The sequence below is a fragment of the Dama dama genome, chromosome 1, assembly GCF_033118175.1.
Source record: "Dama dama isolate Ldn47 chromosome 1, ASM3311817v1, whole genome shotgun sequence".
Classification (NCBI taxonomy): Eukaryota; Metazoa; Chordata; class Mammalia; order Artiodactyla; family Cervidae; genus Dama; species Dama dama.
This window is the reverse complement of record NC_083681.1, coordinates 57132650-57146511: the sequence shown is the minus strand read 5'-3', so window position 1 is coordinate 57146511 and position 13862 is coordinate 57132650. Positions and strand designations below refer to the sequence as shown.

Genomic DNA, 13862 nt, shown 5'->3' with positions numbered 1-13862 from the left:
AGTTTACACACCACTCCTCTTCTAGCTTTTTAATTAAATAACATGGGCATTATTTATGGTATAACAGTATTATAAAATTATAAATTAAAAAATCGATATCTCTACCAAGTGAACATAATTTTTGTGTATTTCCTGTACTGTATTTTTCATATTTATTTTATATTCTTAATGTTTTAAAATATTTTATAGTGTCTATACTCAATACTATGCACTCAACATTTGCCCATCTTAAGCTTGTTCTGTCTCTAAGGTACTCTGGAAAGCTTACAAGTATAAGGAAAACAAAGTTTCTTTTCTTGTTCAGCCATATCTCTTTATAACAGATCTTAGCATTGTTTTTGATGCTTCTGAGTACAGCTGTCTTAATATAGTATTCTGATAACAAAATTAATTGATCATTTTCCGTTTGCATTGTTTTAAGGGACTTGTCTTACAACAGTATAAAAGACCTTCCAAGCTTTAATGGTTGCCATGCTCTGGAAGAAATGTAAGTTGGTCTTTGACTGACTCTTTTTACTATGGTCTACTGTTAATTCATTGAGCCTTTCCTATTGTAAATAAATGACTCACATTAAGGTCTTAGAAATTCATATAATCAGGTGTTCCTGTGAATAAATGGTCAGTGACACCAGGTGTGTTCATGTGGCTAGCACTGGGCACCTGTCTGTCAGGCAATCTGTGGGACTGTATGGGAGGAGGGCAGTAGGAAAAACCAGCCAAACAAAAGCTGGTCCAGGTGTGGATGTCTGCCATGCAGCTTTATAATACAGCTCTGGCGGGAGTTGACTGGGAGGTTGAGAAAGGGAGGAACTAATACTCCCATGTTTTATAATATCTCCTCCTTCCTCTGACCTTCTTTCTGCAGTACTTGCCTACTTGACATGGTTATGTTGTCTTGGGTCCTTTTTTTTTTCTAATAGACTTTATTTTTCTGAGCAGCTTTAAATTCACAACAGTATTGAACAAAAGGTACAGAGATTTCCTATATTCCCTGCCTTCATATGTACATGGCCTACCCAGAGTCAACATTCCCCACCAGAATAGGACTCTGTTATAATTTATGAACCTCTACTGACACATCCTTATCACCCTGAATGCATAGTTTAATTAGGGTTAGTTAGTATTGAATATTCTATGGATTTGGACAAATGTATAATGACATATGTTCATATTATAGTATTATACAGAGTCATTTCACCACCCTAAGATTTGGGAACAACTGTTTTTTTTCTTGACGCCATCATTTTGGCTTTTCCAAAATGTCATTTCGTTGGAATCACAATATTTAGCTTTTCAAGTATGTAGCTTTTCTAGACTCTCTTCTTTCACTTAGTCATGTACAATTAATGTTATTCCATATCTTTTGAAGGCTTGATAGTGTCTTGGGTCCTTTCTCACTGTGTTGTTTTCCTGCTCTCACTCCTGAGTGGAGTTGGTGAGGAATTTAGATAGTGTACCTTAACTGTTAGTTTCATTTTGGGCGTAATACCCATTATTCTAGTCCTTTCATCCTCTGGATGAGGCAACAACAGTTCTCTTTACTTTCAACAAGATCAGTTAGTGTTACTTGTAAATGAATATTTAAACTTCGAAAAAGTTAATTAAGAAATGTTATTTTTCAATATAGGAAATATTTTCCCTTGTTTTTCTCTTTTTTTTAACCTTTCATCTTATTCTTTTTTTAGTTCTTTGCAGCGAAATCAGATCCACCAAATAAAGGAAGATACTTTTCAAGGCCTGACATCCCTAAAGATTCTGTAAGTTCCTCTATGATTATCAGAGGCAAATAAAATTGTTGTCAAGCTGTAAATTAATATATCATTACAATTCCCATGTTAGTAAATATATTTAAATATAAGATTTATTATGCATAAATACTATTTTTCAAACTTTACCATGTGGTACTTTAATTTCTTTTCAGTGGTTTTTTTTTTTTTTTTAACCTTAGCTAATTTATGAGATTTGTGAGTCAAAAGAATATAACGTGTATAGCTTGAGAAATGCACCTTGTGTATTTTCAAGTCATAGAAATGAAGTTTGCCAGTTCTTTAGGTGATGGGTGGGCACCATAGCCTGTGGGTCACAGTCAACCTGCTTACTGTTTCTGTCAATTAAGTTTCACTGGGACACAGCCATGTCCTTTGGTTAAGTATTGTCTAGAGCTGTTTTCACCATGCTATGGCATAGTCATATAGTTGAAGTAGAGACCATGTGACCCCCAGAGGTGAAGAATATTTACTATCTGGGGCTCTACAGAAGAGGTTTGCTGACCCCTGTACTGGTGTCCATCATCACAAACACAGCTAACACACAGCACACACATTCATTTAAAAGGTGATTTGTATTTGAGGACGTCTTTGTTCCTCGTACTCTATTAAGCACTTGGGAATATAGAGATGACTAAGACAGACCGTGTCACTGCCTTCGTGCAATACAGAAGACACAATACACTTAATTAGGAAACATTTTTTTTTTTTAATATAGAAGAAAACTGGAAACATTGACAGTGAATTGAAATTACAGATACTAATATATCATGTTTTCCGATAGATCCCCATTAAGAAATCACACGTGTTCTACTAGAAAAACACTTTATTGGTAGTTGGGTTTCTGGATCTTGCCTTGTGGCAGATAGGCTTCCTGGGGGTCAGGGCAGTAGTAGGCAAAGGGACTGACTCCCAGATGCAGTCACTTCCAGAGCTCCGGTAAGTGACAACGTGCAAAGCTGCCCTGCTTTGTCACGATTTGGAACCAAGTCTGTCGAATTTTCCTGTTATCCAGGAGATGTGTCACGGAATGAATTTACCCTATCTTTAAATTTCCATTAGGGCTCTGTGTAAGTGTGACTGCAGATCACTTCTCTGTTCTATTAATTCTGTAATATCAGAATTCCACAGGGTGTGTTCCTAAATGTATGTGGCTCTGGTGTTGATAGGGATTTTTTTTCCTGCTTGGGGGAAGAATGATATCTGAAGCCCTTCTGGAATGCTCTTGTTTGCATATTGATTCTTTGTCTTCCCGAAGGGCCTTATCACTAACCTTTGAGAAGGCAAACAACACTAAGCCTGTTTTTATTTTCAGCTTTGTCAGGAGCTATGCTTCTCCTCACCTAGTTAATAGTACCAGAAGCTATATCATATCATTTGTATTTTTGAACTGGTACCAGAACGATAAGGAGGAGAAAATTCACAACTGTTTTGAAACAGATGCCAACTGAAATCACTCCTCCCTGGAACACATTCCAAGAAATAGATTGTTGTTAAGGGGAGGCCTTCGACATAAATATTAAAAATGTTGTTGAACAGGATTAAAGATCTTTGTGATTTTATCAGGGAAACTATGACTGCAGCAGATCCTAAAGTGTAGTCAAAGTAATTGCATTTCGAGTTTATTTGAAAGGAGTTAACAATTTATTTTTGTAATTGCAGAGATCTTAGTAGAAACCTGATCCATGAAATTGATGACAGAGCTTTCGCCAAGCTTGGGTCAATAACGAACTTGTAAGTTTCATGCAACAATATCATGAAAGTAGTGAATAGTCTACAGAAACTTGTGTGTTAGCATTGGCTTCCCAACTAGTCTTTCTGTTGAGTGTTCCTTTGTATAAAGGCTAACCTTCTATGATGTCGTCGTGACAGCTTCTGAAATGGTTTTTCCTCACCTAAACTTCCTTAAAGCTCTAATATTTATGATGTTAATACATGTACAGACTTGTGTTTTAGGAGTTAATTTGAAGTCTTATTCACATTTTTAGAGATGTAAGTTTCAATGAATTAACTTCATTTCCAACGGAAGGCCTAAATGGGCTAAATCAACTGAAACTTGTGGGCAACTTCAAACTGAAAGAAGCCTTGGCAGCAAAAGACTTTGTTAATCTCAGGTGTGTTTTTCTTATTTTTCTTTTTTCTGGAAGGATTGGTAGGCCTTCAGATTATAGAGTATCCTGTTTTGTTTTGTTTTTTTCTTGCTGTGGTTCCCAGATTTTCAACCTCAATCCTCACAAATTTGGAAAAAAATAGAGCACTATTCCATTGCTGTTGAGAACATGAACTGCAGCCTGTGATGCTGTCAAGGAGATAATATAGCTCTTCATCAGAATGGTTTTATGTATAATGGGATTTATCATTTGCAACAAGATAGCAGAAACCACTTGTGAGCCTACAGAAAACTGATACATTGTGATAATACTTCATAGAGACAGAGCGGGGAACCTCCTTAGATATAGTAGGGAGAGCGCTTGGGAATATTATCATGGGAGAAGAGAATAAGTATTTTCATTATACTTCTATGAGAATGTGAATTCACTTAATGGTGTAAAGTCACAAATGACCTGGAACATTAATTTTAAATGAAACTACCAGTTTCATATGATACAATGGGTGTGGTTAACTCATTTATAAAAGAAGTCTGATAAGATTTTTCTTTAAATTGCTGTATTGCTATTAAGCTTTAAAGATGGCTTGATTCAAATTCAGTTTTTCAAAGCATACCTTATCTAATTGGAGAAACTCATGGTGTCCCCTGATACTAGAGCCTTTGTTTTTAACAAATGAGGAAACTAAGTCCAGAGAGGATAAGGACTAGTTTAAAGTATTTACTTTTCACAAAACAAAAGCATGTCTGTGAAGTTGGTATTTCAGTATAGATTTTGCCATTTTTTTCCAGGTCTTTATCTGTACCATATGCTTATCAGTGCTGTGCATTTTGGGGTTGTGACTCTTATGCACATTCAAACACAGAAGATAACAGCCTGCAAGACCACAGCGGCTCAAAGGATAAAGGCAAGTGCATGAACTTTTAAAAACAGAACACTCTTTACGGCATTAGTCAAAGTCTGTGTTATTGTAATCAGTTTGTGAGGGATCAATATGAAATCTGTGGAGAAAAAGTGGCTTTTGTGTACTGTGTTCCTGACATCTTTAATATGTTATTAAGTGTGGTGCACACTGAACTTAAATCATGTACAAGAGAAAACACTGCCAGAAAAGTGTTTTACTCTTTTAATCTGACTGCAGCTTGAATTGAACCGTTTGTATTTTATGCTCAGGTCTCAGTGATGTGGCAGGTGTCACCAGCAGTGCTGAAAATGAGGAGCACAGTCAAGTCATTATCCACTGCACACCCTCGACAGGTAAGCACAGTTTCTTGCTTTAAACGAACATTAGGCAAATGTATCTAAAACTTCTGGGGATAAATGTGATTTCTGTAACAGGAGTAGGACCAGATGATTTCATAAGACCTGGTTCACCTGTGGTCTGTATACCGGGAGCTTAGGCATCTCTTGCAGAATCTTGGGCCAGACCCAGTGACTCAGAATCTTCGTGTTAACAAGCTTCCCAGATGGGGGTTACACACATTGAGGATGGAGAGGTATTTTCTTCATGCAACTTTAACCCTGGGATAGTTCTAGAAGTTACTGGTCTATAAAGACTTTTAGTGTTATCCTTTTATTTTTTAAATGCAACCTTGTCTACTTTTCTATTTTACTTCACTGAACTTTAGTAGACTTGGGAGAGTTACTAAACTGACACCACAATTTAGTATTAGGTCATGACTGTGATACCCTGCCTAATCTACCAGAGAAGATGGATTTATAATTTTACTGTTAAAAAATTTTTAAATGGCTAAGTTGTGTGCTATGAAGTAGATACCTGTTTAATCACACAGGATGTTCTGAACATTAATTTTGTAACTCAGAATCATAAGTATTATGGATTCTTTAATGATTACTACTGAATTGGTGAGCTTCTTCAGAGGTTGTGTATGTGTTCTTTTAATACTTAGCACAGTTCCTGGTGTAGAGAATAAGTTTATAGCAATCAGATGAGTGAATGAGGTTGACCAGAATCATTTATAAAATCTATAAAAGGTAATTGATTGTTACAAGTCCAGGGCTGTAGTTCACTCACTTGTTTGCTGGAGTTTTTGTATTGGACTTAAGGAATGGAAAGTCTTTATTAAAGGGGAGTCTAGACCTGAATATGCAGAGATTTCATTTCTTTCTCTCTGATTTTAAACTTTGGGGGTCAGCCAGGAGGAAAGGTGGTCTGAGCTCATCTCCCCAGGTGGCAGTAGGAGTGAATGGCAAACCTATTTCCCCAACTCCACTCCGATGTAGTAACACAGAGACAGCCATGTGCTGACACAGAAGCAGGAAGTGAGGAGAGCAGGGACCTTCTTTTATTTATTTATTTATTTTTTATTAGTTGGAGGCTAATTACTTCACAACATTTCAGTGGGTTTTGTCATACATTGATATGAATCAGCCATGGATTTACATGTATTCCCCATCCCGATCCCCCCTCCCACCTCCCTCTCCACCCGATTCCTCTGGGTCTTCCCAGTGCACCAGGCCCGAGCACTTGTCTCAGGCATCCCACCTGGGCTGGTGATCTGTTTCACCATAGATAGTATATACGCTGTTCTTTTGAAATATCCCACCCTCACCTTCTCCCACAGAGTTCAAAAGTCTGTTCTGTATTTCTGTGTCTCTTTTTCTGTTTTGCATATAGGGTTATCGTTACCATCTTTCTAAATTCCATATATATGTGTCAGTATGCTGTAATGTTCTTTATCTTTCTGGCTTACTTCACTCTGTATAAGGGGCTCCAGTTTCATCCATCTCGTTAGGACTGGTTCAAATGAATTCTTTTTAATGGCTGAGTAATATTCCATGGTGTATATGTACCACAGCTTCCTTATCCATTCATCTGCTGATGGGCATCTAGGTTGCTTCCATGTCCTGGCTATTATAAACAGTGCTGCGATGAACATTGGGGTGCACGTGTCTCTTTCAGATCTGGTTTCCTCAGTGTGTATGCCCAGAAGTGGGATTGCTGGGTCATATGGCAGTTCTATTTCCAGTTTTTTAAGAAATCTCCACACTGTTTTCCATAGCGGCTGTACTAGTTTGCATTCCCACCAACAGTGTAAGAGGGTTCCCTTTTCTCCACACCCTCTCCAGCATTTATTGCTTGTAGACTTTCGGATAGCAGCCATCCTGACTGGCGTGTAATGGTACCTCATTGTGGTTTTGATTTGCATTTCTCTAATAATGAGTGATGTTGAGCATCTTTTCATGTGTTTGTTAGCCATCTGTATGTCTTCTTTGGAGAAATGTCTGTTTAGTTCTTTGGCCCATTTTTTGATTGGGTCATTTATTTTTCTGGAATTGAGCTGCAGGAGTTGCTTGTATATTTTTGAGATTAATCCTTTGTCTGTTTCTTCATTTGCTATTATTTTCTCCCAATCTGAGGGCTGTCTTTTCACCTTATAGTTTCCTTTGTAGTGCAAAAGCTTTTAAGTTTCATTAGGTCCCATTTGTTTAGTTTTGCTTTTATTTCCAATATTCTGGGAGGTGGGTCATAGAGGATCTTGCTGTGATTTATGTCGGAGAGTGTTTTGCCTATGTTCTCCTCTAGGAGTTTTATAGTTTCTGGTCTTACATTTAGATCTTTAATCCATTTTGAGTTTATTTTTGTGTATGGTGTTAGAAAGTGTTCTAGTTTCATTCTTTTACAAGTGGTTGACCAGTTTTCCCAGCACCACTTGTTAAAGAGGTTGTCTTTTTTCCATTGTATATCCTTGCCTCCTTTGTCAAAGATAAGGTGTCCATAAGTTCGTGGATTTATCTCTGGGCTTTCTATTCTGTTCCACTGATCTATATTTCTGTCTTTGTGCCAGTACCATACTGTCTTGATGACTGTGGCTTTGTAGTAGAGTCTGAAGTCAGGCAGGTTGATTCTTTTAAAACTGGAGGAGGCAGCAGGTTTCCAAGACAGAGGAGTGGAACTGACTTCCCAGGCCTTTGAGGGAAGTAATTCCACCCACTATTCAAACACATTCCAAAGGGTGTCCTATTCTCCCGGGTGATGTGAGCTACTCCTTGTTCCTTGTAGAAGGATGAGTTCAGATTCAGAGATAAAGGCAAAAGCTTCCTCTTCACACTTCCCTGAGGGGGAAATAAAAAAATTAACTAGAAAAGAATTTTTTTTGTAAGTTTCTTCAGTCAAATCGATATAAATAGTGGAGCTCTGGCTTGTTAGGTCTGTGACTATCTCAGTGATAAAGATGCTTTACAGGATGTATCAAACACATTTTCTTGTGCTCTGCGGACAACATTTTGTTTTTCTTTACTAACCTTTAAATGAAACAGTTGTCATTTGGGACATAACTAGCACGCCAAAGTCAGTTGCTAGAACATGCAACTCAGCTACTAAATTTGTTCTTGCAGTTCTAGTTTAAGTGATGCAGGGTGTTATTGGACATAGTTTTACATGATTTGTTAACATCAATGTAATTTAGCTCTCACTGTACTATTTTGTTCAATGACCTCTGTCAGGTTTACCAAACACTTTGAAATCTCTGCATGAAAAATGGGAATAATTCTATTTGTCTTAGCCTGCTTCATCAGATTGCCTTTGAAGGCTGTAAGAAATGTGTATAAAATATATGTTACATATACATATCATATATAATTAGTATAAAGTATATTAGGAACTGGGAAGAAAGAAGATAAGGACCTAACATTTTTTGAAGTCCAACTATGTACCCAGTAGCCTGTTACCTTGTGTGTGTAATTTTACTTAAGCTACACAATGCTATGAAATAGGTGTTATTATCCACAAGAGGGAAAGTGAAATTTATAGAGGTTTAAGCTGCCCTCTTAAAGGCGGCAAGTTACAAACCCTAAACTCAAACCCTAGTTTATCTGATTCCAAGCCCCATATGAAGTAACTTTCACATACTAGTCACTGTGCTATGTATATTAACTTCAGTATGAGAAAAAGTGAAAATTTTCCTTTAAATATCACTGTATGACTTTGTCAAGTAGTTAATAAAATACATATTAAGATGACATATTAAAATAAATTTTTAAATAGCCTAGTCCAGTGATTAGATGCCTAAGAAATGATAATCTTTTCAGTTTGGGTCAATTCACTTTGGTAGTAGATTAATTACTCTATTAATAGTTTCTCAAGCCATATCTTATGGAAGATAGTCTTTTATAAACTGTCTTTTCTCTCTTTCATTTTAGGTGCTTTTAAGCCCTGCGAATACTTGCTGGGAAGTTGGATGATCCGTCTTACTGTGTGGTTCATTTTCTTGGTTGCATTGTTTTTCAACCTGCTTGTCATTTTAACAACATTTGCATCTTGTACATCAGTGCCTTCCTCCAAATTGTTCATAGGCCTGATTTCTGTGTCTAACTTATTCATGGGAGCTTATACCGGAATCTTAACTTTTCTGGATGCTGTGTCCTGGGGCCGATTTGCCGAATTTGGCATTTGGTGGGAGATAGGCAGTGGTTGCAAAATAGCTGGGTTTCTTGCCGTTTTCTCCTCAGAAAGCGCCATATTTTTATTAATGTTAGCAGCCGTCGAAAGAAGCTTATCTGCAAAAGATATGATGAAAAATGGGAAAAGCAATCACCTCAAACAGTTCCGGATTGCTGCCCTTTTGGCTTTTCTGGGGGCCGCAGTGGCAGGCTGTTTCCCCCTTTTCCACAGAGGGGAGTATTCCGCATCCCCTCTGTGCTTGCCGTTTCCCACCGGAGAAACCCCATCGTTAGGGTTTACCGTAACTTTAGTGCTGTTAAACTCACTAGCATTTTTATTAATGGCCATTATCTACACTAAACTCTACTGCAACTTGGAAAAAGAAGACCTTTCTGAGAACTCACACTCTAGCATGATTAAGCATGTCGCTTGGCTCATCTTCACCAACTGCATCTTTTTCTGCCCCGTTGCGTTTTTCTCGTTCGCGCCATTGATCACTGCCATCTCGATCAGCCCCGAAATAATGAAGTCTGTTACTCTGATATTTTTCCCATTGCCTGCTTGCCTGAATCCAGTCCTCTATGTCTTCTTCAACCCAAAGTTTAAAGAAGACTGGAAGTTACTGAAGCGCCATGTTGCCAAGAAAAGCGGATCGGCTTCGGTTTCCATCAGCAGCCAGGCTGGTTGCATGGAGCAGGATTTCTACTACGACTGCAGCATGTACTCACATCTGCAGGGCAACCTGACTGTGTGTGACTGCTGCGAAGCCTTCCTGTTGACAAAGCCCGTGTCCTGCAAACACTTAATAAAATCACACAGCTGTCCTGCCTTGACGGTGGGTTCTTGCCAAAGGCCGGACGGCTATTGGTCCGACTGTGGCACGCAGTCCGCCCACTCTGATTATGCGGATGAAGAAGATTCCTTTGTTTCCGACAGTTCTGACCAGGTTCAGGCTTGCGGACGAGCCTGCTTCTATCAGAGTCGAGGATTCCCTTTGGTGCGCTATGCCTATAATCTCCCAAGAGTTAAAGACTGAATCCATGTGTTTGTAACTGTTTCTCCCATGAAGCAAAATCACGGTGTTTATAAGCATGAACCCTAGTCTGATCTCTCATCTGGGAAGCACTTCAGTGATCACTGCCTGGTGTCACTTAGAAGAAGGAGAAAGGTGGCAGGTTATTTCTTCAACCAGACCTTTGCGAAGGACAAGTGCCTGAACTACCGATTGATGACAGAATGCAGTGTCCAAACAATGTGTAGTCTATTTGAAACAAATAGTTAACTTGAAAACGATTTTATGTATATCGTAGCAATATAACGTTGGGTTTTTCTGATCCATAAGGAGCAAATTTATACCTGTTTCTGAATTAAGCACAAGATAGAGAACAGCTGTTAATATTTTTTAAGAATATTTTAAACGGTGATTTTATGTAATTGAAGAACGAGGCTTGCTAATTTTACCTAATGTTTCATCATTAATCTCAGGACAACTTACTGCAGGGCCAAAAAAAAAAAAGGGGGTGGGGGGGATCGTTTCCCAGACAGGACTGTGAGAGTGGATGTAGGCACTAAATTCTTGCATTTTTCTAATCCATCTCTGACATAATAGAATCATCAATTTTGTGTAAGAGATTTACATCTAAAACCTGAAGATGTTTTTAAAACAATATTAACAACTGTTAGATTTTTAAAAGAGTAACTGAACACATTTGTCTTCAGTCATTGTGCATTGCTTTGTTTCGATCACAGTAATTTTTTCTTCAGTGCTTTGTGATCATACTATTAGAAAAAAGTAAAGGGCTCATTGCTGTGTGATTTTCGTAGATTTGGCTAAACTACTAACAGAGGATTTTAAAAGTATCTTAGGGATTTGATGACTCCGTATAATGTTCTTGTGGATAAAACTCTTCATAATATCATTGGCTCTATCAGTATTTTCCAGTTCAGTTGGTATGTGATCTACCTGTAGCTTGAATTGTACAGAAAGTAAATTGTGGCAAATGGTTTTACTAAGGTGGAAGAAATCAGGAGTAATTATGACCCAAAGCACTTACCTTTATTTCTTAGTGAGCTGGATTCTCCTGAACCTATGCTCTTACCTGGAAGCTACCATATATTTTCCCTTCCTTTGATTTACAAGAGCCTGTGCAACAGCTCTGAAACTGTTCTTGTGAGACAAGATAAATATGTCACTAAGGAAAAAAAAAAGGCATAAAGCTTAGGCCTATGTCTTTAAAAATTAAAAATTCTACTTGATAGTCATCTATGGACGTTTGATTATATGGAGTCTTAACGTTATAAATGTTCAGTACATTTTTTGAACAGTATGCTAAATCAATAGCAAATCCACTGCCATATTAGTTGTTCATGAGATACTAAAAAACATTAAGCTAGATTGCAGTTTAATAATTAAACTGTATATAATGTGCATATAATGAATTTTTATCTTATGTAAATTATTTTTAGAACACAAGTTGGGAAATGTGGCTTCTGTTCATTTTGTTTAATTAAAGCTACCTCCTAAACTATAGTGGCTGCCAGTAGCAGAATGTTAAATTGTGGTTTATATACTTTTTGCATTGTAAATACTCTTGGTTGTACATTGTCAGTGTAATAAAAACAGAATCTTTGTATATCAAAATCATGTAGTTTGTATAAAATGTGGGAGGGATTTATTTACAGTGTGTTGTAATTTTGTAAGGCCAACTATTCACAAGTTTTTTAAATTGCCATCATGTTTGTATATTTACACATCTGATAAATATTAAATCATAACTTGGTAAAAAAAATCTAGCTAAAAGTTTTTTTCTTCAAAAGTCATGTTACTGAATACTTCCATTGCATTCATTTAAATAATAGAATAGCAGATATTTAAAATATGTGGTAAACTGTGTTATACATGATAGGAAATATTGTATGCAGTGTGTTGAATCATTAAACTTTCTGGAAAGCAATCTATTTTGCCTTAATTTATAACTAAGTATATTAATGAATTTCTTTTAGTGTTAAACTAAGCAAATTGAAGTAAAATATTTTTAAGCGTTCTAGAAGAAATGTTGGAAGAACACTGCTGAAATTTAGAAGTAAGGTTTTATTGTATCTTAAGTCTGAAAATACTCATGGAAAACAAACTATGAAATTTAAGAGGATACCTTCAATTAGATGTTATTTAAAAGCAAATGATTAAAAAAAAAAATGCATATTCCAGATACAGTCAATTGCCAAAATGCAACAGTCCTCCCTTTCTTATCTTATCCAAGGTTTCATTTTCCATAGTTTTAATTGCCCATAGTCAACTGTGGTCCAAAAATGGAAAATTAAAATGGAAAGTTCTAGAAATAAACTCATAAGTTTTAAATTGTGTGCCCTTCTGAGTAGTGTGATGAAATCTTGCACTGTTCTGTTCTGAAACATCCCTTGTCCAGGGTTTGCAGTCCGTTAGTCACTTAGTAGCCATCTCTGACTCTCAGCGCTTGTGTCCAAGTAATGGCCCCAAAGCACGAGAATAGTGATGCTGGTAATATGGATATTCTCTTACGGTGCCTAACTAATAAATAAAACTGCTATATTTAAAATGGATAACCAATAAAGACCTACTCTATAGCACAGGGAACTCTGCTTGATGTTATGTGGCAGGCTGGATAGGAGGGGAGTTTGAGGAAGAATGGATCCATGTATATGTATGGCTGAGTCCCTTCAGTGTTCACCTGAAACTATCACAACATTGCTAACTGGTTGTACCCCAATACAAAAAAAAAAAAAAAAGTTTATTTAAAAAAAAAACTGCAGGAAAAAACATGGTATTTGTAGGGCTTGGTACTATCTGCAGTTTCGGGCATCCACTGGGAGTTTGGGACCCTCGTGGATAAGGAGGGACTGTTGTGCTTAGAGCTAACTCAGTATTCATAAACATCAAGCCCTCATTTTACAGATGGGAAAATAGACGGCCTAATGAAATTTAAGTGAATACCTGACACATACAGCAAATTAGAGCCCAAACCAGCACCCAGTTCCCCTTAATTTTTTTGTTTTTGTTTGTTTTGTTTTTGTTTAAACTTCAGTATATATTTGGAATTTCCATAACCAAAAGTAATACTGTAATTACCCCTCCTCCTACGCTCTTGGCCCTCACTGCCCATACCCATCATCCAACTTTGGCAGTTGTCAAGAGCACGTGGTAAATGTCATTTCTTCTTCATCCCATTCACTCATCTTCTGGAATCCCTCTGCCCCTTGGATTACACTGAAGCAAATCCTAGACATTTTGTTTCATCTGAAAATGTTTCAATATGTCTAGGGCTACATTTTTTTAAGAGGTATAATATATTGCCTTAGGACTCACTGGTAATAATGTTACTTTTGTAACAGATTTTCAAGCAAAGGTTTCTCTTTTCACTTACACAAGATTACAATGCCAATCAAAAAAACTGAAATTATACCCAATATACCATGAAAGTGAAAATAAATATATAAATGAGTATTAAGGAGAGAAGTAACTAAGTCAACATCCTGAAACTTAAGGGAGAGGCCTTCTTTTGACCTTATTTATACATTTTATATAATTCTACCAAACTTGATTATGGT

The 13862-nt window shown here is 37.0% G+C and overlaps 1 protein-coding gene across 1 annotated transcript in view; it reads left to right on the top strand.

Moving 5' to 3' along the window:
- LGR4 (leucine rich repeat containing G protein-coupled receptor 4) overlaps positions 1–12232 on the top strand; it is a 102226-nt gene extending 89994 nt beyond the window's left edge. The window contains exons 12-18 of the mRNA XM_061151039.1: positions 422–487; positions 1686–1757; positions 3429–3500; positions 3755–3880; positions 4666–4781; positions 5048–5131; positions 9038–12232. Of these exons, the coding sequence (XP_061007022.1) occupies positions 422–487; positions 1686–1757; positions 3429–3500; positions 3755–3880; positions 4666–4781; positions 5048–5131; positions 9038–10314 (1813 nt within the window). The 3' untranslated portion in view covers positions 10315–12232. The remainder of the gene's footprint in view (positions 1–421; positions 488–1685; positions 1758–3428; positions 3501–3754; positions 3881–4665; positions 4782–5047; positions 5132–9037) is intronic.
- Positions 12233–13862: the final 1630 nt, after the last annotated feature.